Source organism: Trichoderma ghanense, assembly GCF_004382785.1.
Source record: "Trichoderma ghanense strain CCMA-1212 chromosome Unknown scaffold_5, whole genome shotgun sequence".
In the NCBI taxonomy this organism is placed as follows: domain Eukaryota; kingdom Fungi; phylum Ascomycota; class Sordariomycetes; order Hypocreales; family Hypocreaceae; genus Trichoderma; species Trichoderma ghanense.
In genome coordinates, this window is record NW_027395668.1 from 183,368 (window position 1) to 210,273 (window position 26,906).

Below are 26,906 nucleotides of genomic sequence, written 5' to 3' on the forward strand. Positions count from 1 at the left end.
TGCGGCATACCTACCCAGACGGATCTGTTGCGCACGGCTCAGCACTCGGCGCAACACTGACCTTGTTCAGTCGTGCTCCGACGACAGAACCCCAGCTTGTATTCACCGAGAACCCCCTTACGGGCACACGGGTGTTGCCTCACAAGCACGCGGCCCTTTTGACCCTACAACACTCCTCTCTTTCACTTACGGCAGCGTCTGGGGGAAAATCATCGTGGTGCCACCATGTCTAGCGACTTGACCTGGCGGCCGTTGCCGCAGGCCACATCATCTGACATACCGATGCTTCTTGTCTCGGTTGATATCGGCACCGCCGCGTACACCGTCCGGATCACTGACATGGCCAACATCTGGGTTGAGAGCCTGGACCGAAAGGCCATCTTCATGAGGGGATGGAGCGAGAACACAAGCATAGACCCGAGCGACACACCCGAGAATATGGCCAAGTTCCTGGGGAGTCTGAGATCGGCCCTAGATCCCACGCAGCCCGGCCATGAGCAGACTTCGCTCACCCTGTCACCAGGCTCCTCCGCAGACGCTGGGGAAGATAGCCTCACCCTGCTGGTGACTTGCCCGCTCCCGGGATTTCGACCTCTCAGGTGGCCTATTCATCTCAGCAAATCTCCGCCGTCGGCTATTGCTACTCATCTCGTCTTCCCTTTGCTCGAGGCACAATTTGCAAGGAAGCAAGAGGTGGAATCGCTGGTGCAGGCGTTGCATCAGAAAGACGCAGTCATTGGCAAGTTGGCTGACAAATTGGAGGCCACTGGGACTGGTCTCGAGCACGTCTTTACGTCTCTTTCGGGAAGAAAGAAGGTGTCGAGAGCCGCTGCGGAAGATAAAGTGAAGGGGTTGGCACCGTTCCGCCAAGACAGTTGGAGATCGAGCCTCAAGGCGATCGATGACTGCCCGACCAACGTTGGCGATCTTGCACGGAATGTCTTCGACGGGGAAGGACTGAACAGACGTTGCCAGATACAAGTGGATGCCTCACCAGCTCTGGATAAGTGGTGGCATGGTCTCAAGGGCACGTCACAGCTGGTGCACCGTCGCAAGCAGCAAACAGCCCCTTCAGCGAAGAAGTCGCTATCGCCTACAGCTAAGTCTACAAGTGCAGACGACGACGACTTTCAAGTCCAGCCAACGCCTCCGCATCTTCGGTCCAAGGATAAAAGCTCGCCTGTAGCCATTGCAGACGATGAATCGACAGCGGATGAAGAGGATTTGACAGTGGAGCCAGTGCCGTCTGACCAAGATCCGCGACCCAGCACAGGAAAGCCTGCGTCACGTTTGGCCAGTTCCGGCTCGGGTGAACCGAAACCTGGGACCTCATTACAGGATACCAAGGCTACTGGATCGCGGGCCACAGCCGCGCCAGTTCCGGAAGACGAGGTAGAAACGGCGTCTGAAGCCAGTGACGAAGATATGCCTTCGACCCATCCTGCATCTTCCCCCGAGCCGACGTCCAAGCCTGTGCCAGTGTCGCCTCGGCCCACCGCTAAGGTTGGAGGTTTAGGACGTATCGGCGGTGCTCCAAAAAGACGTGCAGCAGAGACTGCAGCAGCTCCCGATATCGAAGAGACTGAAACGGCGGAGGACCGGACGACCACGAAGCCCCCCGCTATAAAGAAGCTGGGCCATATTGGAAAGAAGGCTGATACAGGAAGCCCAAAACCCCCCGGAGCTGACAGTACTAAACGTGGGCGCCCAACGGAGCGGGAAGAGCCCCAAGAGGAAGATGAAACCAGAGAAACCTCCCAAGAGCGCGCTGATCGGAGGCGCGAAGAGTTGAAGAAGGAGCTCGAGAGGAAGGCAGCGGCTGGTCCGGCGAAGAAAAAGAGGCGGTTCTAAACCAGTGGCCTAGCATTACGGAACATCCTGCATCATCAATACACGATGTCTAACATGGCTTCGCCACTGCCAGTGTATCGTTGAAAATCCTCATCACAGAACTTCTTACTTGCGATAGTCGCTGATTCTCCCTGAGATACGGTTGCACAACGGTTCTGGGCCTTCCCGTGCCTCTTGGGACACGTTGCGAGAAGCACATATCTTTGCAACCACAATTCAGCCATCGTTACCTTCTAGCTAGAGTTGGTTAAAAGGTTACCGTCGGTCAAACCCATCGTCCTCCCCTGAGCCATTTGTCTGTCACGTTGCTATGCAGCGTATGAGTTCGACAGTTTCAGATCCAAGAAGCACGGGTTGCTGTCACGGTGTACTCCACGGCTTTCGACGTGCAACTATCGACACGCTGTCAGCATAAGTCAATTCTCACGGCCTTGAGCCCCCCTGCGGATAGCAACTCGTCGTGACACATAAGTTCTCGTCACACGTATTGATACTGGTGTGCAAGTGTTCCGTCGGCAGTCGAATGCCTTAGGATCTTGGCCCTGCTCGCTACAGTCATCTTTCCAAAAAGGCCCCTATTTGGGTACAGCTGTTCCCAAGTTCCAAACATTCGAGAATCTTGTAACACAGATATTTTAATGACACAGACGGTCCGAAAAAGGCTCAAGCTTTGACACATGGACGGTTCAAGTAGAATATGCACATTGATGCATAATTGAACATGCATGCCTTCTATATACTACAAAAAATGTCCGACACAGAGAAAAGGGGCTACAAGGAAATCCAAGTTGCGAGGTAGGTGACCTGCACAATGTTCGTTGTGGGAATTCTTTGACTGATCTTTCCAAGAATTCTACTCCTTCGATCTAGCTACTTCAGCAAGGGATTGGGGACGGTGTGAAGATGTCAAGGTAGTCCTGAGGAACAATGATCCTCGCCTCTGCTCGAAGAAGGCAGAAGAAAACCTGCCGTTGCGTGACGATTTTCTTCGCCGGAGCGGATGCATCATCACACGAAGGCCCATATTGACATTGGTTGATACCCAGCGGCCTCTATTACGGCCGACTTGCATAGACACAGCACACTTGGCCAAAGCATCAGGAAATGAGGCGTAAAGAAAACGACCAGTCGCTTGAGGCATATCTGGCCTGGAATTTGCTGCAGAAGTGCGAAGAAATCAGCGCGACATGAGCCTCCTGGCGGGCAATGTCATCCAAAACCCCTCGGGACGATTTGTCTTTCCTCATCTTTCCTGTCTTTTGGCTCCACCAAGCATCATCGGCCGAGCCCGTTTCTTGCTCGCTTCAGGGAAACTCCTGTAGGTGGAATCCCGGCGATGCATGAAGCACTCCTTACAATGTTCCGAAGGCATGCATTGCGCCCGACCGCGCCTGAGACTGCGTCTGAGACAGAGCATGGGATGCATGTGGTCAGGCCGTGCTACGACAGGACTCAGTCAGGAGATCACAAATCATGGAAGAAAAAGAAAAGATAAAAAGAGGATCTCGAGAAGATGCGACGGCGATGGCTTGCGATTGGCTCTTGTGGCTGACGCCGCTCATCTCGCGAGATCCATCACTCGACTGGGCGCGTACGTCTGCATGCGCGTGTACGGAAACGGCCAGTATCATATCATATTCGAGGCAGGCTGCGGATGGGGCCTCTTGATTCCCTACCTCGAGTGGCTGTCAAGTCCTCAGCTGAAGGCTAGCCGTACGATAAACCGCCGCAAAGCGGTCGAGGTGTCAATGCACATTGCCTAGGACAAGGGTCTCTGGGTGGCTGCTTGACAAAGCAGTGTCACCTTATGCATGGTGCCGGGACGAGGTTGCTTCCCCAAGTTGCACGGCAACGTCAAGATGCGAGGTGACCCCAGGTGGAAGGGCTGGGCTGAAGACCTGAAACAAGAGTCGCCTTTGAGACGCTAGGGCTCGATAACTGTACTCGACGTCAATCAATGCGACTTGCCTGTCTGCCTCTAATACTGGGGCCTGCTGCGAAATTGTCTCCCTTCTACAGCATGGCTGCTGCCGTTGTCTGTATTTGGGTTCCATACTACTCTATCACGAAAACGAAAGAGAGTTTGGCAGCAGCTGCATGGTGTCACGATGATCAACCCGAAGCATATATCCTTTGCTCGTGGGCCCTCCAAATCACGCTTTGCAAGGTACGCCATAGCACCTCGTGCTATGGATGGTACGCCGGTGGCCACCCTGCAGGACCGTGATGAGACGTCTTCTCAGCTCCCAGACCGTAAAGATCGGTTAACGCCGAGCAATCTCTGTAATCCCGGTGCAAGAGGCATGGCAGGAATCAAGAGAGGAGATGAACAACAGCCCTGGACAATGAGAGGCACTGCTGCATGGCCTTGCAGCCACAACGGAGGGATGTTGATTCGCTCGATCTTGCTCGCCGACCAGGATTGTGCTAATCGCGGAGGATGCATCGTGGGCATCAAGCATCACCACGAAAGCGCCGAGATTGGGTCCCATATTCCTGGACTATGGCAACGAGGGTGGCCACCTATCGCCGGCATATGCACTCCTGCTCTCGATCCGTCCGTCCCGGGGTGTTACGGTAGCAGTGAGCGCATTGCATGTATCAGCCCTCTGGTCTACTGTATGTCAGCCGCAGCGTGGAGTCCGGAACAAGCAACATGGACCACCACCAGCCCTTCGACTAAGCCGGGATGGCTTCCTTACTCAGCCATCTTCACATCGCAGCTGCATGGGGCCGAAGCGCTGCCACACGAAACGTCGTTCAGCCCCTCTTGTCAACAAGAGCCTCCCCCCACCCTTCGGAGGCATGTTCGCGGAGCTATCGAGCCGCAACGGCATCGGGGGACGTCTCGAGCACAGTCGAAGGAGAAGGGGGAGGAAGGTCACTCGAAGAAGGCCTATGGCAGAGATGGCTTCTCAACGAGTCCTTCTGCCATACTCCTGTGGGCCTCGACGGCTTTCCCCTCGCTTGAAATTCCCACATTCGACGGTTGTGACTCCGTACGAATTCCAAGCCCACTAATCTGCAACGACTTGTCAGTGCCACGCGACCTCGTCAGTATCTCTCTGCTGAGTTTGCCGCTCAAGATCTCCCATCCACCGAGGAGTGCTGCTAACTTAACACTCTTTTTCAACTGCTGTCTTCTGCTGTTGTCTTGCGTCTTTCTGCAGACCTAGTTACTGTTCCTGGACTAAATACAGAAATGGTCGTATCCTCAGACACACGAAATGAAGAGTCACGACGGACTGCTGTTGTTCTCCGCATCACGTACTACTACGGTACTTCCGCTGCCGCTACGTGTGCAGCATTTGACAACAACCCGACATGCCCCGGTTGTTGTACGCCCACATGATCGCCGGAGCCCTGACGGGCATGGGCGTGGGCAACGCTCGCCTGCGGTGCTGCCCGCCGAAGGGAAGTCCATGGGACGAAGATGCAGGCTAGTCTGGGGTTCTTTGGCACGCTCCAGGCAACACATGGCCAATGCCAGACCGGGCACCATTGGAAAGGCGAGGCCCGCGCATCAAGTACGAGAAGGAAGAGGGTGGGGGGGGAAGACGCAAGGTACCGGATTCAGCAGAGCGGTTTCTAGAGCATGCTCCGTGCATCCCTCAAGCATGATGCGTCCGCCCGGGTACCTGAAAAGTACCTGAAGCCGCCTCGATTTGACGGGTGATGTTCTCGTACGGCTGCCAAGGTGCATAGCGGTGAAGGCCAGAGGGAATGCGAACGGGATCTGCAATGCACCGCAGCGAGGGCTTTTGCACTGTTGGTGCAGATCCAGGTTGGTTCCGATCGAGCCACCGTCTAACTTGCATCAGTTATGCCATGTTTTATCTATGCACAATGCCAGGGCTTGGGACTAAACTCTCCGGAAGCAACGAGAGTGCCACCAAGGTGCATTTCATGATGGGAGAGGAACTATCCACCAATGACTGGGCTCCTTTCATCGTCGGCCGACGCTCAATGATCTACTCCTGTGCTATGCCGGCGTCAGGTTAGTCTCTCCGTTGCCGCTAGATGCCACTCTCATGCGAGTACGGCAGACGCTCGATGGCTGTTGGGGCCGCAAGAGCACGGAGATCGATCATCTAGGTCCATTAGCTCAAGGCATGCTCGAGCTAGACTAGTATCACGGAGGTTCGAGGTTCCTGGACGGATATACGAGGAGCGGCCGCGAGCAGATGCCAGCAGCTGGCTCTACCTACTTCACCCGAGCATGTCTATCCGAGCTGGCAACAGCTTCTCTGATTCGAGGGACCATGTCGAGAAGAGAGCAGCTCTGGTTTACGCTATACGCCAAGACTTGTCAGAAATCCAACAGCCTCCTCCTTGGTGAAACAGGTTGTTCTTCCCTCTTTGGTCATCATCTTTCTCGCTCAACAAGGAGCAATACGTCCTCATGCAGCTTCTTTTCTTATTGACTGTGGTACTCGTATGAGTCGTACATGGGGTTGCATGTGGCTGGATGTTTCTGGACCTCCTCCCCGCCTGCCCATGCTTCTATCCCACCATCGCCACACAACCACACCCGCCATACCGACGCCCATGCCCATATCCTTGCCCCCCGGGAAGATCCTCCAGACAAAACGAGCCAGGGCTATCCTTGACCACGAGGCGTGTAGATGCACCTTATGCACATACCCAGCCTTGCTCGAAGGCTTGACAACCCTTGGGGACTCGACGAGGTTTCCTCGTGCCATGTCTACGCCCCACCCCCCTCAAATCTCATCTTGAGACACGGCACAAGAAGATGGCACTTCAATGTACAAGGTGTGTAGGTAAGTATCACAGCTTCTTCTTCTTCTTCTTTACGTTTCGTTTGTTGTTGGCGAGAGATGCCCCAAACCCGCCGTACTGGATCTCTTCTTCTTGTCACGCCCTGTCTCTACCCCACGGAACAATGATGCCACGAGCACGTCCGAGGACGTATGTACTCTGATGCTCTTGTATGTACACTATCGTCCATCCTCTGTCTTCACCGACTATTGGGAATGCTCCTTGTTGGGACTCGCTGGTGGCCTGTCGTCTCTAAACTTTCAACCCCACGACGCTATCCCCAGCTCAAGCACAGCTATGCACAGCTCTTCGAGTTCTATTAACAAGGGGCAGGTTGCGTTCTTGGTCCGATATTCGATATGACAAGATGTCCAGCTGACCGCACGGGTGACGACGGACCTGCTTTGCTCCCCTCCCCCTTCTCCTCCCGTCGATGCCCTCATCCTAGAGCATGCTTCCCGTCGAAAGACAGAAGAAGAATTAAGTATTTAGGCCACATTATCTTTTGTGTTGTTGGTTCGTGACGGAATCCAACGCTGGGAAGATTTTTTTCTTTTCTAGGTCGGAACTTGCCGGCTTGGGGGAGGTAGAAGGCTTGTTTTCTTTGCTTTTTTTGCCCTTTTTGCCCTTTTTGCCCTCTTTTCTTTTTGCTCTTTGCTGGGGAAGAAGACCTTGACTTTGGCAGTTGGTTGTTATGCAGGATGATCACCGCTTATACCTTGTACTCTGGTCATACGATACTAGGATAATGAATGGAAGATAGGAATACCATGATAATTAAGCTATTTGGAAGAGAGTCATAAACCTGTATAGAGCCCAGAAGCAAGCATAGTTGGAAGCTGCAATAGCAAGACAAAGTAGAAACAGAAAACAGTATGGGGTATGAAGGCAACTCCATCAGAAGCAAGTGCAAGCAGTAGTCGCCAAAAGCAAAGAGGTAAAAGAAAAACAAGGACAAGAACAAAAACCAAGAACAAAAGGCACAAGATCCAAGCAGCATGATGAAGAAGCAGCGTAAACATCCCCAGACAGACGAACAAGGCAAGGAAACAAACAAATGGCGAGAAAAAAAAAAAAAGAACTCGCTCCCGCCGTATCAAGCAAGAGAAGGCAAGACAAACTTGGAAGACAAGATCCGCTTCAACGTGTCCCAGCTGAACAAAAAGGCCGGAAAACAAGCGTCGTGTCCCGTTTTTGATCCAATGCTCATTCTCATTCATCCTTGTCCTTGCCACAACCAGAACAGAAAAGAAAAAAAAAAGAGCAGAGGAAGACTTGAGCAAACGGTAGAAGCAAAAACCTCAAGCCAGACACCAGACAATCAATCCAGAGAAAAAACAACCGGTGAGCAACAAAAGACACAAAATACAAGAGGGATCTAGAGCCAGCCCCAGGCATGTTCGCCGCGCTNAAAAGTCTAGATCCCAAGATCGCGGAAAGCAAGTAACAACAAAGTCCCAAGATCGCCACCCGCAAAACAGAGCCCAACCAAGCTTCTTCCTTGGCAAGAAGAGGGAAGGGTGCAAGAGAAAGGAATCCTCGCTCTCTCCACGATTCGATGGATCTCATCCGTTCAACATCCATACATACACACCCCATCCCATGACGAGATACATGGTGGTATGTGGCGGCGGCAACCATCCAGTGCTCACTGCAAAAGAAGATGCGATATGAACCAAGCAGCGCCCTTTGTTCGCCCGTTTAGGCAACGTACAGAGAGACGCAGATAAAGATGGGACGTGCCCTCCGCGCATGTGCCCAGGATCCTTGCAGGCGGGCTGTTGGTTCGCCTGAGATGGCCGTGGATTGACTGGGGGGGGGGGGCCTTTGTGTACTCTGCATTGTATGCTGTACAAAGCACGGAGAGGCAGTTTGAGTAGATGGGTAAGATAGCAGGCAGTAGTACCGGTAAGTACCAGCACGTACACTGCCATGCCATCCCTGTCAATGACCTTTCCTTCTCTCTCCGCCTGGTTATTCTTATCTGGGCTCTCTTGATGTATGCGTGTGCCCGTCGATGGAGGCGTGTGCGTAAGTACCCATATGTAGTGAAAAGCAACTTCCCCCAGAGGAGGTAGAGAGATGGTGAGAGTGAGAGTGAGGGTGAGGGACTCGAAAGGTACAAGAGAGGATTGCTTTGATGCTTGATGCTTGATGCTTGCTTCTCGTGTCACCTAGGCAAGGCAGAAGCCACGTTGAGAAGACGCATGGGCCGGCCACGGGCCACTCCCCCTCGTCGTACAAAGTAACAAGTCTCGTCTTGTCTTCTTTTCTCTGAGAGAGAGAGAGAGAGAGAGAGAGATTCTCATGGCAGCGGCCAGTGGGCGGGCAAGTCTAGAACCCGCGGTAAGTCAGGAATGATGATCCATCTCGTAGCCATGAGAAGCCCTGGCGGCGCCGTTGTTTCCAGTGTTGTTATTCGTAGTTCGCCGCCACTGTTGTTGATATTGCTGTTGCTGCTGCTGTCCTCTTTTAAAAGCTCTGGTAGTAGCGGTGTCTCTGCATCTCCTCCATCCGGCAATGGATTGCGTGCTTTTCATCGCTTCCAGTATCTGCTGTCGCCATTACCGTCGCTCAATGCTGAAGCCCGCCTTTATACAAGCTTGCTTTGCTTGCCAGCATGTATATACTTCCACGCCACCCCCCCCCCATATCTCGGCCCCGTCCCCGTGAGGCAGGCTGCGTGTGTATGCCTGCGCGTGCATATGCAAGTTTGACATGGGGGCATGCGGGACGCGGTGAGCAGCAGCAGGGGGGGGAGAGGGGAACCAAAAGAAGGAGAAGAAACGTGTGCATGTGTGAGCGTGTGGGTGAGCCTAGAGAGAGGGAGAGAAGTGTGTGTGCATGTGTATGTGTGTGTGTATGTGTGGTCTGTGTGTGTGGCCCGTCATATTGCATCGCCAATCGGAACGGCAGCCTGGGTGAATGTAACACGGCCAACCGTCCAAGCGTGACGCTGTGTATGCCAAACTCTCTCCCGCCCTTCTTTTCCCCCCCGAGAACCGGCTCGGTTTTCCCATCAGACATGTATGGCTGAGGCAAAAGGTTTGTTGGGTGGTCTTCTTCTTTGGCTGTACGGAACTTGTAGTATCTCTGTCTGTCTGTCTGCCTCTCTCCATGAGGTAGGTAACAACGTAGCAAAGCACAGTCATGCAAGCTCAGGGGAGAGTCAGGCGCCGGGAGCCAAGCAAGCAAGCAAAGCAAGCAAGCAAGCAGCATCTCGACATGGAGCAAACAGTCCCCGTCACTCTGCTGCTGCTTCTGCTTCCTTCATATGCCGTGAGGGCTGGCCCAGCCAACCTTGGGCGTGCCCACCAGGGCCTCGTACCGCCGCAGCTGGGCGGCGACGTCAGCGCTGCCGTCCTCGCCAGAGTAGTCCAGCTGGACCTGGACGTCTGCAATGCCGTACGGGAACGGCGGCGTGTACAGCGGCTCCTCCTGCTGGTGGTGATGGTGGCCCATGTACGAGACAGACATGTCGCCGCCGCCGCCGTTGCTGCTATTGCGCATCTGCAGCCCAAAGAGGTCCGAGGCAGCGTCTGCAGGCCCCCCAACGTAGTCGTGCCCGTGCGCCGCCATCGGGGCCTGGTGGATGGTGGTCGCCGCCGGCTCGATCCGCGGGATGGCGATGGGCATGGAGTAGTAGGCGTCCGGCATGCTCGAGGGCGGCGGCGAGCCCAGGCCGCTCTCGATCAGCCGGTACTGGCGCCCGTCGGCCAGCGACAGCCCCTGGCCGTACAGGTGGCTGCGCACCCGCGCGTTTCTGGCCGCACAGCCGCCCTTCTGGCCCGACAGCGCCTTGATCGAGCTGCGTTGGTGGCTGCCCCGGCCGACGACGACGTCCCCCCCTGGCTGGCTGCTGCTGGCGCTGCGTCTGCTCGAGCGCCGGCCAGAGTTGCCCTTGCGGTATCTCGTCGTGCTCTGCACCCCCTTGCCGATGGCGGCCTCGGCCAGCACCCATTCGTTGGCCCTCTTGGACTCGCTGGCCAGGGTGGCCGCCTTTTCTGCGCACGTTGAGGGCTCCGGGCCATTGGCGCGCTTGCGGTCGCGTCGTTCGAAGGCCTGTAGCAGAAGAGGAGGGTCAGCATGTCCCAGCTCTGTGTATAATAGTATGTAGTGGTGCCAGAACGATGTAGTGAAGAAGAAGATATGTATAAGAAAATCACAATGAAAAGCAATGAATAACAAGGCTGGTTCATGTGTTGGCCCCACGACATGGGATCCCTGAAAGCTCTTGTAAGACGAAGAAGACCGAAAAAAAGAAAAGTGAAGAAAAAACGAGTCTTATCATAACAGCAGTAGTAACAACGACACACAAAAGGCCAGAACATGCATAAAAAAGGAAGAGCCCAGAGGCGACCCAAGACTCACCCCGTTCATGCTCAGATTATGCCGGATGCTGTTCTGCCACCCGCCCTTTTCGTTCTTGGCCTTGGTGGTATTGTCCCGGAACCACTGGTAGAGCTCCTGCAGGGTCATGGTGTAGTCCGGCCGGCTCATGAGCGCTCTGTAGATGAGCTTCGCGTACGGCTCGTCGCTCTTCTCGTCGTGCCTCTCGTCGTGCCCAACGGCGACGGCGCCGGTGCTCGTCGTCGGGACGAGGGGGTCGTCTTTGATGGTGATGACTTCGACGGGGACGGAGGTCGGGGCAGGGGCGGGGGCGGGCTTGGGCGCGGCCCTGATCGACTTCAGGAACTCTGCGTCTTCTCGCCGCGACCGCTTCCAAGGCCTCATCCTAGGAGCCACCTGAATATGCATCGGCGGCGGCGCCGACATATGCCTGGCAGACACGGTTGCAAAGCATGGCGGCCGGACAGAGAGCTCGGGCATCGTCGCATCAGGAGACGCCACCGGCATGCTCAGGCCAGCTGAGATGTCGGCGTCGGCTTCCGCGCCGAAGCCCGGCGTGTAGGGGGTAGAAGAAGACATGTCGTGCTGTTGCTGCTGAGCCGGGAGCTCCTGCGCCGACATGGGAGAGCGCAGTCGGAAGAGTGTCTGATGATCGCCAGAGCCGTTTCGCGGATCGAACAACGCCGTCGTCGTCGTCGTATTCGGAGGGTATCCAGACACAGATACGGACGACCATCCACTGGGAGACGCGGGCGACGTGGTGGTGTAACAGGGCAGGCGGGCGCTCGCGCAGACGGGCGAGCCTTGGAATGATATACAGCTCTGGATGTCCCCCGGTCCAAGGGGAGGCGACGGCCAGATGTTTTGGCTTCTCGGCTGATTATACGACGACAGGTACGGGCTCATATAGGCGCCGGCGGCGTCGCTGCAGCAGGCTGGCGTTGGCGAGAGGATCCGTCTCCCGTGCTGGTGGTCTTGCAGGTCCTGCGGCTGCTGCCGTTGTTGTGGTTGTTGTTGTTGTTGCTGATGATGATGATGCCGTTGCTGCTCTTGGGGGAGGGCGCAAACCGCCGGAGGAAACGAGCATGTATCAGGTTGGTGATGCTGTTGCTGCCCCTGCTGCCCAAAGTCAGATGGCAAAGTCGAAAGGGCCGCAGGTGAGCAGCACGCCATCAAGCACGATTGCTGCTCCGTCTGCTGCGGGTGTCGGAAATCCGTGTAGCTATCCACCGAAAGCTTCCTCTCCAGGATTTGCAACGCCATAGATGGGACGGCGGGAAGGGGAGGGGCCCTTTGAGCGTGTGATTCGAAACAAAGCCGAAAAGAAAGGGTAGTATCGTATCAAAGGGTGAGCAAAAGGGGGAGGGGTCTGGCGGTCAATGCCTTTGCTTGCTTCCAAAGGGAACTTGTCTTTTGTCGAAAGACAACAAAAAAAGAAATGATCAAGTGAGGAGGGGAAGAAAGAAGAAAGGAGGACAAGAGAGAGAGAGAGAGAGAGAGAGTCTCTCCAATGCCGTAACGACGCCGTCAGGCAAGGCGGGAAAATGGGGGCAAAGGGCCGTTGAACCCAAGCAGATGTGTAAGTGGAGGCGGGCAAAGTGTCACAAGAAGGACAGCATGGGACACCCGAAAAGCTATGGGAAGGGTATGGGAAGGGGAAACAAAGAAGCAGCCGACGGGATGACAGTGATGAGCAGACGAAAAAGATACAACAAGTGATGTGAGGTTGAGGTTTGTATAAGTCCGCTGCTTGTTCCGGTGTGAACAAAGGTGTAAGAGTGTAGTGGAGTGGGATAAAACGGCCCTCTCTTGGCTTGTTGAAGCGGTTGGTTCCCCTGGCCTTGTCTGGGGAGACTGAAGCTATTTATTCCTTCATCAAGCAGAAAACAACAACAATGACAACAATGACAACACGCAGCGTAGAGGACAGCGTCTCCGGCGACGATACAGGCCCTGCCTCTCTCCCCCGGCTCCATGGGGTAGACCGTGGGAAGGGAACCCTGCTGGCCGCTCTTCTGCCCGCGACCAGGGTCCGAGATGCTAGAAACTCCCGGACCAGATTCTCAATCCCAGATCGGCTCTCCCGGGGGGGCGTGAGCCCAGTCGTCTTCATCGTACACCATGGGGACACTAGTGATCAGAGAGTGCCTGCTCAACGCCTCTGCCCCCCCTCCCCCCTCTGTGGGTACCTCTGATAGTGTGTGTGTATGTGCGCAGGTGCATGTGCAGGAGGAAGAGGACCGCGGGAGAAAAGGGGGGGGGGGTGGACGAGAGGGCTGTGAGGGAGTGGGAGATAGACAAAACAAGAACAGAGAGGTGTAAGAGAGGGCAGAGAGAGAGAGAGAGAGAGAGGTAGACGAGCAGAGCTGGGGGGAGAGAGCAAATTGTGTAAGCTAGCTCCCAGAATAGACATCATATGCTTCCCTCTGCCGTGAACAAAGATATACCTCCCGGTACGTCTCCCAAGTGGACGAGGAACAATCATCTTCTTGCTGTCCCGCCCCAAGCCAGACCAACCGTCATCGAGAGCGGCCTTGTCAACAAGCAAAGCCCAGCGTTTTCCTTGTGTCACTCACCACACAACACACATCACTTACACGCACACGCCCACCCCCCCCGCGTCCACCAAACAGCTCAGCAAGAACATCAACGCGGGAAGAAAAGAGAGATAGAGAGAGCTCTGGCAGGTCCTCGATTGGGCCATCGATATGTACACCACTCTTTGCTGTTATTTCTATAGGTACTTCTTTATTTTTTTGTTTTTTATTTTTTGTCTTTTCTTTTTTTTTTTTTTTTTTTCCTTCCTTGAAGCAGCCACCGGTTACACCGTGAGTAACGTGAGCAAAGGCTCGTTGAAACAGCTGCCGGGTGGCCGTTAGATGTGGATGAGATATGAACCGGCCGGCAGAGCGTAGGCGATGGGACTCTGTGCGACGGGGGAGAGAAAGCCAGGACCAGCCTATAAGGTAGGTAGGGCAGAAAACAGAGTGGCAGAAGGGGGGGGGAGAGGGTCCGGTTGTGCTCTCGAGCGGTAGAGCCACAGAAAAGAAAGTCGAGAGGGACCACACAGAGCAAATCGGCGGCCATGGGTTCCTCGCCCGGCAGTGAATCAGGAAAGCCCACCAGGGCTGGGCTGGCTCATGCCGCCGTTGCTGTCACCTCCGTCGCTGCAGGCCGCATCTTTCCCAAGCCATGTCCAAGTCTCCATGCTATGCCATGCCATGCCATGGCCACGGGCCCTTTTGTCTCGACAAGATACGACACGCGTCGGAACGGCAGCAAGTCTCCACCAAGGGGGGGAAGGGGGACGGTCTACTCACGGGGAGAAGCACGGATAACCTCTGGCGAGCGCCTCTTTTGCCTGGGCCATAATTTCGCCGTCACGATTGGTCTATATACGAACGATGGGATGGGAGGAGCGACGGGGGGGGGTTGGAAAGGCAAGGCTAGAAAAACCGCTTTGCCGTTTATGCAGCTGTACGTAGCTCCTCCTCCTCCTCCTCCTCCCCCGGGATGCTACTTGCAGCTTGAACAATCTTGCCCTCGAGTCAGCTCTCGCCTGTGTTTCCTATTGGCAGCAGCTCATGGGGGGGAGGGGAGATGGGAGGGGGGCCGGGCGGAGAGTTACAGTTGATCCTAGACGGCTTGCTGCATCTTCCGCGGCGCTGGTGAGGCCAGATGCGATGGGATTTCCCGCTGAACCACCGTACTTCGTGGCCCTACATCGTCCCACGGGCACCAGCAGCACCGCACCAAGGCAGGGATCAAGCCAAGGAGGGCAGAGGAGAGAGTGGAGGAGACAGACACAAAGGAAGCCAAGGAGAAGCTTCCACGCCAATGTTCATCCCGTCTCATAGAAAAACACGAACATGGCCCAAGGGGTCGCGGGAGCCGGCTCAGCGCCTTAGGGGAGCGAGAGGGTGCGTTTCCGGGGGGGAGCTCGTGCCATGAGACGATTGCGGACAGCAAAAAGTAGGCATTAAGCGAACTCAGCCGAGGACGCGCTGCCATGAGGGAAAAAGGAAAATGTTTGATTGCTTTCCCATTCCCATCCCGTTTCGCATAGATCCTTGGTTGCGTCCGAATAATAGCCTCTGCAGCCTCTTTTCTTTCAGTCAGGCCACGAGAGGGAACACGCCCTGCATAGGTACTCGCATACGCACCGCTCACGCGATTTCCACCCAGCAGTTCTTCCTCCTGTCCGCCTCTCTATCTCTCTGTCCCTCACCCCCCTTCTCATGATACCACCTCTTCCTCAGCTCGTCCCATGCCAGCTGGCGGACCTTAATCCGATTGTCTGGCCCGAAAGGAAGCGTCAGCCGATTCTTCTAGAACGTCCGGCAAGCAGCATCGTGGGATCTAGCGGCGCCCATCATCGGTCCAATATGTCCGACACGTCAAGCCCCCCAACCCCCGCCGGGGATCACCGGGGCTTCTCCAGAGAAAGGATGCTGCTGAACCCTTCGCGAAGCATTCTAGCCCCTTCCCGCAAACGGAATCACAGCCACGGCCCATCTTTTTCTGCTCCGCAGGCGTGCAACGAGCGGCAGAAACGTGTGGTATGCGTGTGTGTGTCAATCGTCCTGAGCCAAATACCAGGATCTCGAGAGCTTAGCATCGGTCCAGTGATCGCCGAGAGAGGGTGGACTGTGCACAACATTGTGTGAAGTGCCGTGTACAAAGGTTCAGCCAAGGCCAGCAGAAGCCCGTCCATGGCTGCGAATAGCCCGGTCTTTTCCTTGCTTTTTGTATATTAGCCCTTGAAAGTATCAGTTATCCTGCAGCCTCCTCTACCTGTCTCCAAGTTTCTAATCCTGTTTCCTCTTGTGTGGTGGGTCGAGGGATCGGTGCTATCATTGCCTTCGTATGGTGTACTAATTCTCATCCTGTCCGCTATTGAAGTCTCGCTCGTCTCTCGTTGCTTTTTTTCATCGCCATGACAGGGTACGCCAGATAAAGACCATCTCGCTGATCTTGTAGACAGTCTCTTGTAGCCATGAGGTACAAAAAGAAAGGAAAAGAAAAGTATGTGGCGGGCGAGCGCGGAGGGGGTGCGCCATGCAGCTGTCGCTCGTCGAGCCAGTCTTCTGATTCATTTCCTGTAAAATATCTGCAAAACCCATGTTAGTAACTGCCTTGTTTTCTTTGTCTTTCCCTCCTTTTTCCTTCCAAGCAGCCTTAAAGACTGCACCGTCCTGCTTTTGTTTCTCTTCTTCTGTTCCTCTCTTGCTCACCTTTTTGAACTGGAAATGTAACTGTAGTATGCCCTGTGGGAGGTTACAGCGTTAGCTCGACATGGGTCCAGGATGCTAAAGCAAGGGAGGCACTAGACGGGACAAGGGGGAGAAGCGTGTCCGGCCAACAGAACCGCGCGTGTGGCGCGGCTGTCTTGGAACCTGGTGGGCATCCTTCTCTCGGTGGCGCTCGCAGGATTGCGATTCAGACCACACACACACACACACACGCTCAGATAGAGGGACCCAGGCCGGCCCTGGCCAGGCTTGGAGCCGTGGCCAAAGATAGCCAAGTGGGCAGGGAAAGCAAACCGGGTAATTGGAAACAAAAGACTCGAGAAACAATCATACCTTGTCAAATGAGCTCTTGAAGCCACGCTCCTTCTTGGCGCTATAGTCCCATTCGCGATCGACGATGCGGAACGCAATGTCCTCGTACGGAGGGCCCGCGGTGAAGCGGATCAGGCATGTGTCGACCTCGCCGGCGGCGGCAAACGACTCGCCCCGCCGCCTGCCGTGCTCGCGGATGATCTTGAACGTGGGCGCCTTGGTCTTGTCGACCAGGTCCGGGTAGAAGATGTTGAACTTGTATCCCTGCACGACCTTGGGCGGCGGGTTGTCGTGGTCGTAGTGCGTCTGGTTGTACTTGTTCCACTCGTAGCCCATCTGCACGCGGTTGAAGTACCGTGGCTTGCGAGGCTGGTACTTGTCCGTCCACTGCGGGGGCTTGGAGCCGCCGGGCAGGGCCTCTTCAGCCGCAAAGACCTCCTCGTTTTCAGAGATACCACGGGCCGCCTCTCTGTCGTATAGGGCCATGGTGGCCTGGGAGTCGTCCTCGTTCCCGGTTTCGACATCCGCATTGTTTGTGGGCGCCAAGCCGCCACCTGGGCGATGGCTGCTGCTGCTGCTGCTGCCGGACACACCGCTGCTTCTCGCCGCGTCCGCTGCCGCGGATGTCGTCGTTGCCGTCGTCGTCGAGCGTGGTGCGCGTTTTGCAAGTCGCTCCGCCTTCTTCGCCTCAATCTCCTCCGCTACGCGGGCCAGCGTCGCCTTGGCCTTCCACACCCTGAGGCTCCGCAGCAGCTGCTCCCAGTAGTCGGTGTCAATGTCCTCGTTGGACCGCAGCTTCGCCTTGATCTGCTGCTCCAGCGTCTCGAGCTGGTCGATCGTCTTGGGCGCCAGGATCCTGTCAATGTCGTCCGCGACGCTGCTCACGACCCTCCCCTCGTGGCCCTGCGGATCGAGCTTGGCCCTGCGATCCGCGCACAGCGTCCGCAGCGCCTCCCAGTACCGCCGGTTGCGCGGGTCCGTCTCCAGCACGTGGTACGACACGATGCTCGAGTCGAGCTCCGAGATCTGCGCGGCCGACGTCAGGTCCTGGATGACCTTGGCCGGCGCGTCCACCTGGATCTCATCGTCGGCGTCCTCGTCGTCAAAGGGGTCGCGGTCCGCGTCGACGAAGCGCAGGTTGAAGGCCAGAACGTCAATGGGCTTCGCGCGGCCCTCGCGCACGCGGATGTCGGCCTTCTTCTTGGCCTGCTTCAGCACAAACTTGTCCTCGTCGGCCACGAACTGGCGCGACTGCTCGTCCTGGCTGAGATACCGGGCGGCGTTGCGGGCGGTTGTCGACGGTCCTGGGCGGCTGGGCTTGGACACACGCGAGCCCGAGTCGGAGCGCGGCGCCGTGGGATCTCGGCGGCTCGACGGTGCGCCGCGGGGCTCTGCGATCATGGCTCGTCTTCCGGGGTCCATTGGATGTGAGTCTCGTGATGCGTCGTGAGAGTGTTTGTCTGACGCGACGGTGTTTGTGGGAAGAGTCGAGGTTCGCCGGCGGAAGTTGCTAGAAGCGGTGGTTGGTTCGCGATCTCCAATCCGTCGTTAGTTCGCTCGGTATTTCCTCCCCCGATAAGCTTTTTTAGTCTCGGTCCGCTAAACAAAAAAAAGATCGAATCACGGCAAGGCCTTGATGATGCTCCATCCGATCCCTAGAGCCTCCCCGTCAGTTCCTACCTCTCAGGTAGTTACTGTACTAGTCTTGGTAGCGTCACATGACAAAACCACCAACGGCCACTTACCCTAGACGAGGCCGACTTGGTCGATTACAAGGGGCGTTCCTTTGTGTTTCTCGAAGAAGCAAGTATCTAGCTATTACCAATCTAATATTAAGAGCAGTGGTGGATGAATGTGCGGATTTACCGGGCCCAAGTTCCGCAGATGACTGCGTCTTTGGCTGTTTGTCGTCACAGTAGACCACGTGGGGTTGATGAAGGATCAGGGACAAACTGAATGTATTGGCTGCCATGTCCTCTTGAGAGGAGTACTTTTCACCAGGTAAGAGCTCAGAGGCCTTACCTAGGACCTACCATGGAGGTATTTGCAATATCCGCAGAGGAGGCGTACAGGTATCAATTCGTGTGGAAACACCAAGTGAAAACAATATGTGTAGACACACGGAAGCAAGCTATAAATGGCAGCAGTCTCAGGTAATACCTATACACACGTGTCTGATCCCCGTGATGAAATACCTCCCATTTGCCCAAGGGTATCTTGAAATATTGATTCCCCCAACTTCACCCCGTTCGCCGTATATATACCTATATATACCCATGATTTGATTGCTTCTCCCTCAACCAATGAATCGATACGCATACATGGTAATACAGAGTCAACAAACACCCCAGGCTCGTGAACTTGTCAACTCAAACCTATATTACTGCCTTCACCATCCCGGTTTCGGCTGCCCCCCATCCATCAGGCCGCGGACGCTCTGGCTCCAATCATGCCAGTTAAAGTCAGCCCCCAGCATATCCGCATCTTCCACGTCAAACTTTTGACTGGGCGACGCAAAGGACTCGGGCCAGAGATAGGGCGGAACGTGATGCTCGTTCTTGGCTTGCTGCTGGTTCGGCAGCATCATCGGCTGCTGGCCAAGCACGTTGTCCTGGCCCTGCTGCCTCCCGTCCATGCCCAAGGCCGGGCCGTCTCCTAATGACACGGACCAGAGGTCGGTCATGGGAACGCTGGATTGCGCCATAATGGCATCCATGTACTCCATGGTGGCGTTGGAGATGTCCATGGGCATTTGGTTGTCGCCACTGACTTGTGGCTGGAGCTGCGACTGTTGGTACTGTTGTTCGGCACCGGTAGTTGCCTGCTGGCATGGTTTATGAGCCCCTCTGGATACGGGAGGCACCATTGGTGCTTGTTCTATTACGGGGGCTGGGATGGCCCCTTCCAGATTGACCATTGCTCTCCATCGATCTCGGACCTGCTGCATCCTGGCCTCGGCGCCCGGGATCGGATCGAATCGCGCCTGGGATGCCTTGATCCTCTCCGCAAGATCCAGCCGCTTGGCCTCCTCAGGGTTGGCTCTTAGGCGTGCCACCTCCATTGTTTGATATCTTTTGGCTCTGGTGAATAGCTTGCGCAGCGGGAGGAACACGGAGGCATGATCGGCGCTCTTCATGTTTTCCGTGAGGTCCTTGTCGTATCTGACGACGGCTTCCCAGCCGCGCTGGACGAGGGCCGACCAGGGACGACGACACGTCTCCACCAGGATGTAAGCAATCGCGTGCCAGTTGGTATATGTTCGAAACAGCCATCGGTACTGCTTGCCTCTGGGGTCCAGGTTCAGTTTGTGGTTGTATTCGACGATTTCGATGGAGGCAATGTAGATCCGGTCTCGAATCTCCGCCGTTGGCTCGCTGTCCGTGCCTGGGAAGAGCATCGGCTGGTAGATGATGAGGCACATCTTGGCCATGATGATGCGAGATATCATGGCTGCAACCCAGTACAGCGCGTCGACGTCCTCGTCCAGGTGCGAGAGGAACTTGTCTTCGATCCTCTTGTAGAACTCGAGGAGCAGCCGCTCCTTTTCGGCGATTCCGTCGGTTTCGCCCTTGGCAGACGAGTTCTTGCTATTCGCTGCCTCTTGTAAGCGCCGCGACATGGCGCAGACTTCAAACCTGACCAGAGAAATGGTCGTGTCCGACTTTCCTTCTCTTGCCACTGGGTACTGGGTGCCCGTGGGGGTGATGTCGGTGTCGTTGATGCTAGTGGGCAACTGGGTGTCAAAGTCGCCCTCTGACACGACCAAGTCGGTGCCCATTTCTTCCGAAGAACGAAAGTCCAGAGTCAGGATTGCCCACCAAAGGCGCCGCCTCTGCTCTGTTTCATAGGGAGAAAGCCCAAAGTGCGTCCCGTCACGATGTATACCCAGTCCTTGGGCAATGCGAACCACGAGGGCGGCGAGAGACCAAGAAAAGCGAGACTCATCGTGCCGCCTGACGACGAGGAGGAACAGCACAAACGCCTGGACGACTGCGAAGTCTGACGTGTTTAGAAAGTTGGCCCTGGCGAGCGACTGCTCCACGGCGAATCGGAACTGAGCAAGGCATTCCTCTTTGCGAATGTTGAAGTTCGTTTGGATCTGGTGATGTTAGAGAAGTCTTGGAAAAGAGTTTCATTGTCCAGGCATGGAGCACCTACATCAGCCTCGTCAAGCGTTACGACGGCGGCAAAATACACCGCAAACACCAGAGTCTCGTTACCGGGGGACAGCTTTTCAGGATTTCGCCGGGCTTCCCGCAATATACCTTCCATGGTCGGCACATGGAGAATTTTGAGCAACGGATCTACGTTTTCTAGGTAGACCGACCAGAGAAACGTGCCGTGAGACGGCAGAGGATGGCATTTTTGCAGGTTGACATCAATTGATCGATATCCCAGGATGAAGCCATGGTGGTCATAGACGGAGCTGGTGGTGGTGGTGAAGGGTGAGTCAAGAGGCGGCGATTCTTCAAAGTCCGAGTCGTCGGCGTCTTCGTCGGTAAGCTTTTGTGTTTCCTCTCGGATGGCATCCAGCTGATTGAGGAGGTACGAAAGTCAGCATACAAGATCGCACCACGCGGGTTAAGGAAAGGGGGGTTGGCAGGCGGAGGGGCTCGTACCTCGTCGTTCAGCCTCGACCAGAACCCACTGCTCACATAGCGAGACGTGCCCTTGGTATCATTCAAGACCAATCGCCCCAGCTGCTTCCGGCTCTCCCTCATCATCGGCGATTCGCTCCCATCTCCGGCACTGTGGCCGTCACCATGGTCCGCAAGGCTCGAGGTCATTGCGCTCAGGCTGGCGGATTTGGCCCGCTGGGCCGACGGCGACCCGTCATTGGAAGGCGAGGCGCCGGCGGACGAGACCCTGCCGCCCGTCTCAATCTCGATCTGGCCGCTCAGCTCCTCGACGATACCCTCGAGCTTCTTGAGCCGCTTGACCAGCTCGACCTCGCGCTGGCTCGTGGCCTTGGGAGGGGCATTGGGGTCCTTGGGCCGGTGCTGGCGAGGGGCGCGGCCGGGCGCGGGGAAGACGCAGGGGATGAGGGCGCGGCGGCAGTTGGAGCAGGGCATCTGCTTGTCGCAGCGCACCTTGCGCCGGCGGCAGGTGACGCAGGATCGCGGGTTGAGCAGCGGCGTGCCCGCATTGCCGGGGGCCATGACGGGGCCATAGTGGGCATCGGGCCCCGTCGTCTGGTAGATGGTGACGTTGCTCGGGTGGTGCGGCGACGAGACGCTGTGCTCGGCCATGGCGTGCTGGTGCTGCGGCGGCGTCGCGGAGGAGGCAGAGGCGCTGAAGTCGAAATGTGCCGCCATTCCCGGCCAGTCTCGTCTCCCGTCTTTCCCACTTCTTCCCGCGTGACTCTACCCTCCTCCGTCGCTTCGTCTCAAGGCGCTGCCGTGTCGCTCGAAAGGCGCGCCGAGGGCAATCGATGGCCTCACAGCAAGCGACGACGTCTCAGCAATGCGGCGACCAGCAACAAAGTAATGACGCAGGATTCGGGGTCAGGTAGTCGAAGACGGCCAGCGGTCTGCTTCATCCGCGGATCGCGCTCGAGGGGGGGCCCTGAATGGCATCAATGCTGCGGCAGCTCCGGCGTGGCGACTGACTCGGGTGCCGGGCGGGAGGACAAGCAGCAGCAGAAGCGATTTCGGTGCGAAAAAAAAAACGATTCAAGGCTCAATTCCGGCGGGCTCGATAGGCAGCTCGATAAGGGAAAGGAAGGAACTGGACGGCGAGTTGAGCAACGGAGACGGAGATGGAGCTGCTGCTGCTTGCTACTGCTTGCTACTGCTTGCAGGTGGGGAGTGAGAGGTAGCACGCAGATTGGCAGACGGCAGCAGAAACGGGGACCATGACATGACCGGGATAAGACAAGACAAGACAAGACAGGACAAGGGAAAGGCTCCAGCTCTCTCGCTCGATTCAAGCCACACGTCAGGCGGGCTAAGCTGGTCTGTGGAGCTTTGCGGGCTGGGGGGGCCAGCTGTGACATTGCCTGAATCGGGCGGCTGGTTCGACGTTATTTGCCATTTGATGCCCAGAGCCCGTCCGTCTGAGCCGGAGAAGCTTCGTTCACATGGGCCGCTGCAGATGGTCTGGCAGTATGACGGCGCACAGCGTCGGGTCTGTGTCTGGGTGCTGGTGCCGCCTAAATGCCTGTATGCTGCACCGCCACAGCTGCTGGGCATGAGCATGTGGAACGTTTGACGAGATCCCTTTCTAGGAACTACTAGGTAGCCTTACCTGGGTGCTATACCCAGTAATGCTGCAACTGCGTTTCGGGGCTGCTATGTCGACGATCCAAGCCCTGGGCGCTGTCGAGGAGCTGCCGAGCTAGGCAGGTGGTGAGGCCGGCAAATTGACAACCACCGCTTCTTGCTCGGCTTGGCGGCTCCTCCAGCAGACAACTGCATGCCGCCTATCCAGATACTAGTACGCAGGACGCATTCCATTATGTTGAGCAGAGCTTGATAAGCTTGCAAAATTTGCAGTTCCTCGGGATCATGCCGAAAGCCCTCGAGGGGCCCTTTGCACCGTCAGCCCCCCCACCTGAGGTTGGTTCCAGATCCGCGGATACGACATGGAAAAGGGCCCCAAATCGTCTTACAAACAAGACGCCCTGTCCCATCTGAGTTTGCGACCTTTTGACAGCTGCCCACCCACCAGGACAGGGTCACGCTCAGCCCTTGTTCTCACATGCTAACAGCTTTGACTGTGATCCTAGCATGTCGACGTGTTGGCACTGTGCCAAGAGATGGAAAAAAGCGATCCTGATCCTTCGTTCAGCCACGAAATATCCTCCTGGTGGCCGTACAAGTGACACTGTACGCAAGCTGACTGGACACGCTCATGCAAGCAAGGTCATGCTAATGTCTGCGAGCCCTGTCGTGAATCGTTACGAGCAACAGTGGCGTTGAATCCATCCCCTTGTGTGCTGCGGAGGTTCAAGTGCGGCTGCTAGTCCCTCAGCTGAGAACACGTGCAGCAGGTTGCCAAGGCAGTATATCCGATGTATATTTCCAGGCACCGCCAACCCAGATAATACGGCATGGGTACTGCAAGCCTCTGCAGAAGCCTTTGCGCACCCATCTTTGGTGTTGTCAGCTTTTGCCAGTCATCAAATCATGATAAGCCCCGTCTGTTGCCCCTTCCGTCATCGACACCGCCTCATTTCGTCTTCATCCGACGCAGACATGGAAGTCGTCGAGAACAGATAGTGCCCAATGTCGCACACGATCTCGCTGTGCTTGGCTGGATCAGCCTGTATGCGTATAAGGGGCAGCAGCACAAGAAATGCTACCCCTTCGGCTGGCTTCTGAGCCCACGGCCCCGGATCCATTGAGCCATTCTCTGCAGAACAACATTGGATTGCCACTCTTCAGGACACGCAGAGTCACCCCGCACATGGTGTGGGGGATTGGCGAATCATCAAGCATCAAGACATGCTTGTCTGCAGTCTGGGTGTGCTTGCACGGAGCCAACGCCGCCCAGGCTTGTTATGGCTGGCACATTGCTGCGAGAATCGCCGTCTGAGACCGGGCAGATGGATTGTCTCTCTCCCCGTCTCCTCCAATAGCCGCCCCCCCAATGGGCTCCAGCAGAGTGGTCGCTTTTAGCGCAGGGCAAGACACCCGTTGGGTCGCATTTTCCGGCCGCACCAACATGAAGAGAAGTCGCACAGATGGAGAGAGAGGGCCTCTCAGTGTTGGTACCTGGCCCGACTCCTTGCTGCTTGGGACCTGGAATAGCCGCTTATAGCGGGAACGCGGATCCATCTCACATTGCCGCCAGTCCTGTTCTAACAGTGATATCAAATAACCCAGGTCAAATTCGCATCCTTCGTATGCCCAGCCAATGCCAGACTGCTTCGAGTCCCGGCGTAGAAGGGCAAACGTCGGGCATATATGCTTCTATGCTGCAACTCGACGTGCCTCCTCACACACCTGGAGAGCATTTGGGCGCTTACCGCGCCCTCCATGCATGCGTGGTTGCATGCAGTCGTCTCACCGTCGGTTCGAGTATCTACCCGTGATGCTTGAGCGTCGACAACGAGGATCCATCATGGCCAATGGAGGTTGGGGGCCATCAGTGGCCAGCGCTGCTCATCCGACTTTCGAGAGGGCGGGCATGTCTAGCGTCCTTGACCGATATGACCTCATTCGATGCATTCGATGCACACCGCATGCAGATGGACAACATCGACAACAACTCGCAGGTCGAGCCACCTCACTCATTGGCCGTGGCAACGGTTAATGTAAAGATTACAGAGGTTGTGCTTCCTTTCAGTGAGAGTGAGACGCGACCACGTGCCGCCGTCAACCCGGGGAGGTCACTGAGCCTGTTCTTGTCGCACACGCAGAGCCGCAGACAGGAGATGTGGTCCGGTTTCATTGGCGATGCCAGCCATGCACTAGAAGGGGATGTTGTAGAGGTTCGAGCCCGATGAAGAGGGTGACGGTTGGGACAGCAAGGGGAGCTGGCATGCCGTCTGGTTGATGATGGACGAGCTGGCCATCCATGAGCTGATGGGTGCAAAGGGAAGGAGGGGGGGTTTAAGAAGAAGATGCTGCCCCAGGATGAATGTTGAGACTTTGTGGTTCCTCCATGGCAAACAGCCTCGCGGCATTCATTTCTGAAGATCCTCAGTCACGCAAAGCAAACAAGAGTCAGCAGAGACACTTCAACATGTCTGGCGGAGAGAAGAAAAAGGAATCGTAAGTGCCAGGGAGTTGGCGATGGAGGCGTGTCGCTTTGATGTTGATGTGTCAGCAGCCCAGCGGTGACATCATATGTCAATGACTTCGAGGGCGACTTCCCATGCAGACTCGTCACGATCGTTCACGACGAAATGAAACAACAACAGCTCGATACTCAAATGACGAATGGGGAAGCTGCTGCAGGTGAGGCGAACGACTCGCCCGTCTCGGACGCCGGCAAGGCTTGGGACTGATGTCCATGGAGATGCGAAGCCGTCACTGTTCGCTTGAGCCGGGTGGAAGGTGGTTGCAAGTGGTGGCTGTCTTGTTCTGAGTCGGATTTCTGTGCCTGTCTTTCTGCATTTTAGTCCTTTATGCGAGTCTTTTCCAATGCGACTCTGTTGATAAGACCTGTCCAGTAGTTGACGTCGTTCTCGATACCTTGGCCGTGGCGCTGGGACAGTGATCATATTTCATGTTCGCTGATAGTTGTTTCAATATCCTTTTCCGCGTGATCCAGATGCACGATTGCCGACTTCAGTGTAGCCATGGTCATACACATATGCGTGCCATTAGTCGCATCGCCAATCAACTTCCTCACCACAGCATCGTCAATAATGACTGATCATGATGCCCAACCCGCGAAAATGCTGTGAAAGTGCACCAAGGAAGGAAAAAAAGGCGGGGCCGTGGCTCTCTTTAGCCCCGGCCCCGCTCTATCCAATCACAGCCCGCTATGCGAGACCTCCTCCGCCAACCCGCCCGATAAGCGCTATCTTCACGTGCACCACACAAACTCGCTTCTCGTAGGGTTTCTCACCCCCACAGATCGCATGAGGAAAATTTGCCCTGAAAAGCTTCAGCTTCACGACGGCAATCCGCGACTTTGGCACGTTTCCCACGAATTAACGCCCCAACCCCTCAGACACAATGGCCAAGCAATCGTAAGTTGCTCTGAATCTCTGACAAGCAGTTTGTTCGCGTCTTTTTGCGTCTCTTGGTTTTTCTCGTCGAGATGAATGCAATACTGGGTGGAAGCAATGCCGGGCAAGAGGGGGGGAATGGAGAGGTTGGAGAACGACGATTTAGAGCTCTATAACGCCGACGAACGACGCTGCTCGAAGCTTTAACTTTTGACGACCTCTCCGCCAGAGTCTGCCTCGGAGACTCGATTTCAGCAAACCGACCGACCTCGAATTCTTCGAAACGGAGCAAGTTGGGGCCATGTTTAAGCCGGCACCAGTATTCGTGAATCTCGTCGAGGAATTGCAAAAGACGACAGGAGGACGGCGCAGGACAAACCGTAGCGAGAGAAGCCCTGGACTGACCAAGCGTGTGACTGCAGTCGTGGTGCCCCCGGTGGCAAGCTCAAGATGACCCTGGGTCTCCCCGTCGGTGCCGTCATGAACTGCGCCGACAACTCGGGTGCCCGCAACCTGTACATCATCTCCGTCAAGGGTATCGGTGCCCGCCTGAACCGCCTGCCCGCCGGCGGTGTCGGCGACATGGTCATGGCCACCGTCAAGAAGGGAAAGCCTGAGCTGCGAAAGAAGGTCCACCCCGCCGTCATTGTCCGACAGTCCAAGCCCTGGAAGCGATTCGACGGTGTTTTCCTGTACTTTGAGGACAACGCTGGTGTTGTATGTTTCCCCCCCCCCCCCAG

General features: G+C 56.0%; 8 protein-coding genes across 8 annotated transcripts in view; 4 read left to right on the plus strand and 4 right to left on the minus strand.

Moving 5' to 3' along the window:
* Positions 1–225: 225 nt before the first annotated feature.
* Positions 226–1,851, plus strand: CCMA1212_004998 (uncharacterized protein; the record flags this gene model as incomplete). Its single annotated transcript, XM_073702279.1, has 1 exon — positions 226–1,851. The coding sequence occupies one exon, from the start codon at positions 226–228 to the stop codon at positions 1,849–1,851; it is 1,626 nt and encodes a 541-aa protein (XP_073558921.1).
* Positions 1,852–3,959: 2,108 nt separating this feature from the next.
* On the plus strand, positions 3,960–6,190 carry CCMA1212_004999 (uncharacterized protein; the record flags this gene model as incomplete). Its single annotated transcript, XM_073702280.1, has 4 exons — positions 3,960–4,842; positions 5,052–5,189; positions 5,705–5,848; positions 5,898–6,190. Coding segments are annotated over 2 exons (885 nt in total). The 3' UTR covers positions 5,054–5,189; positions 5,705–5,848; positions 5,898–6,190.
* A 3,710-nt stretch (positions 6,191–9,900) lies between these two features.
* CCMA1212_005000 (Fork-head transcriptional regulator 2) lies at positions 9,901–12,271 on the minus strand (the record flags this gene model as incomplete). Its single annotated transcript, XM_073702281.1, has 2 exons — positions 11,002–12,271; positions 9,901–10,692 (listed from the first exon to the last, which is right to left on the minus strand). Exons 1-2 carry the CDS (start codon positions 12,241–12,243, stop codon positions 9,901–9,903), a joined length of 2,034 nt encoding a protein of 677 aa, XP_073558761.1. The 5' UTR covers positions 12,244–12,271.
* A 1,246-nt stretch (positions 12,272–13,517) lies between these two features.
* On the minus strand, positions 13,518–13,967 carry CCMA1212_005001 (uncharacterized protein; the record flags this gene model as incomplete). The annotated part of the gene is made up of 1 exon (XM_073702282.1): positions 13,518–13,967. A coding segment is annotated over one exon (450 nt), but the record flags the coding sequence as incomplete, so codon positions are not given.
* A 2,592-nt stretch (positions 13,968–16,559) lies between these two features.
* CCMA1212_005002 (uncharacterized protein) lies at positions 16,560–17,966 on the minus strand (the record flags this gene model as incomplete). Its single annotated transcript, XM_073702283.1, has 1 exon — positions 16,560–17,966. The coding sequence occupies one exon, from the start codon at positions 17,964–17,966 to the stop codon at positions 16,560–16,562; it is 1,407 nt and encodes a 468-aa protein (XP_073558766.1).
* A 967-nt stretch (positions 17,967–18,933) lies between these two features.
* CCMA1212_005003 (Bikaverin cluster transcription factor bik5) lies at positions 18,934–21,859 on the minus strand (the record flags this gene model as incomplete). The annotated part of the gene is made up of 3 exons (XM_073702284.1): positions 18,934–20,643; positions 20,703–21,077; positions 21,164–21,859. 3 exons carry the CDS (start codon positions 21,857–21,859, stop codon positions 18,934–18,936), a joined length of 2,781 nt encoding a protein of 926 aa, XP_073558759.1.
* Positions 21,860–24,696: 2,837 nt separating this feature from the next.
* Positions 24,697–25,497, plus strand: CCMA1212_005004 (uncharacterized protein; the record flags this gene model as incomplete). The annotated part of the gene is made up of 3 exons (XM_073702285.1): positions 24,697–24,978; positions 25,194–25,261; positions 25,320–25,497. 3 exons carry the CDS (start codon positions 24,697–24,699, stop codon positions 25,495–25,497), a joined length of 528 nt encoding a protein of 175 aa, XP_073558933.1.
* An 807-nt stretch (positions 25,498–26,304) lies between these two features.
* Positions 26,305–26,906, plus strand: part of CCMA1212_005005 (60S ribosomal protein L23-B) — a gene marked incomplete at both ends in the record, with an annotated part of 1,813 nt that continues 1,211 nt past the window's right edge. The window contains 2 exons of the mRNA XM_073702286.1: positions 26,305–26,312; positions 26,589–26,883. Coding sequence (XP_073558764.1) covers positions 26,305–26,312; positions 26,589–26,883 — 303 coding nt within the window. The remainder of the gene's footprint in view (positions 26,313–26,588; positions 26,884–26,906) is intronic.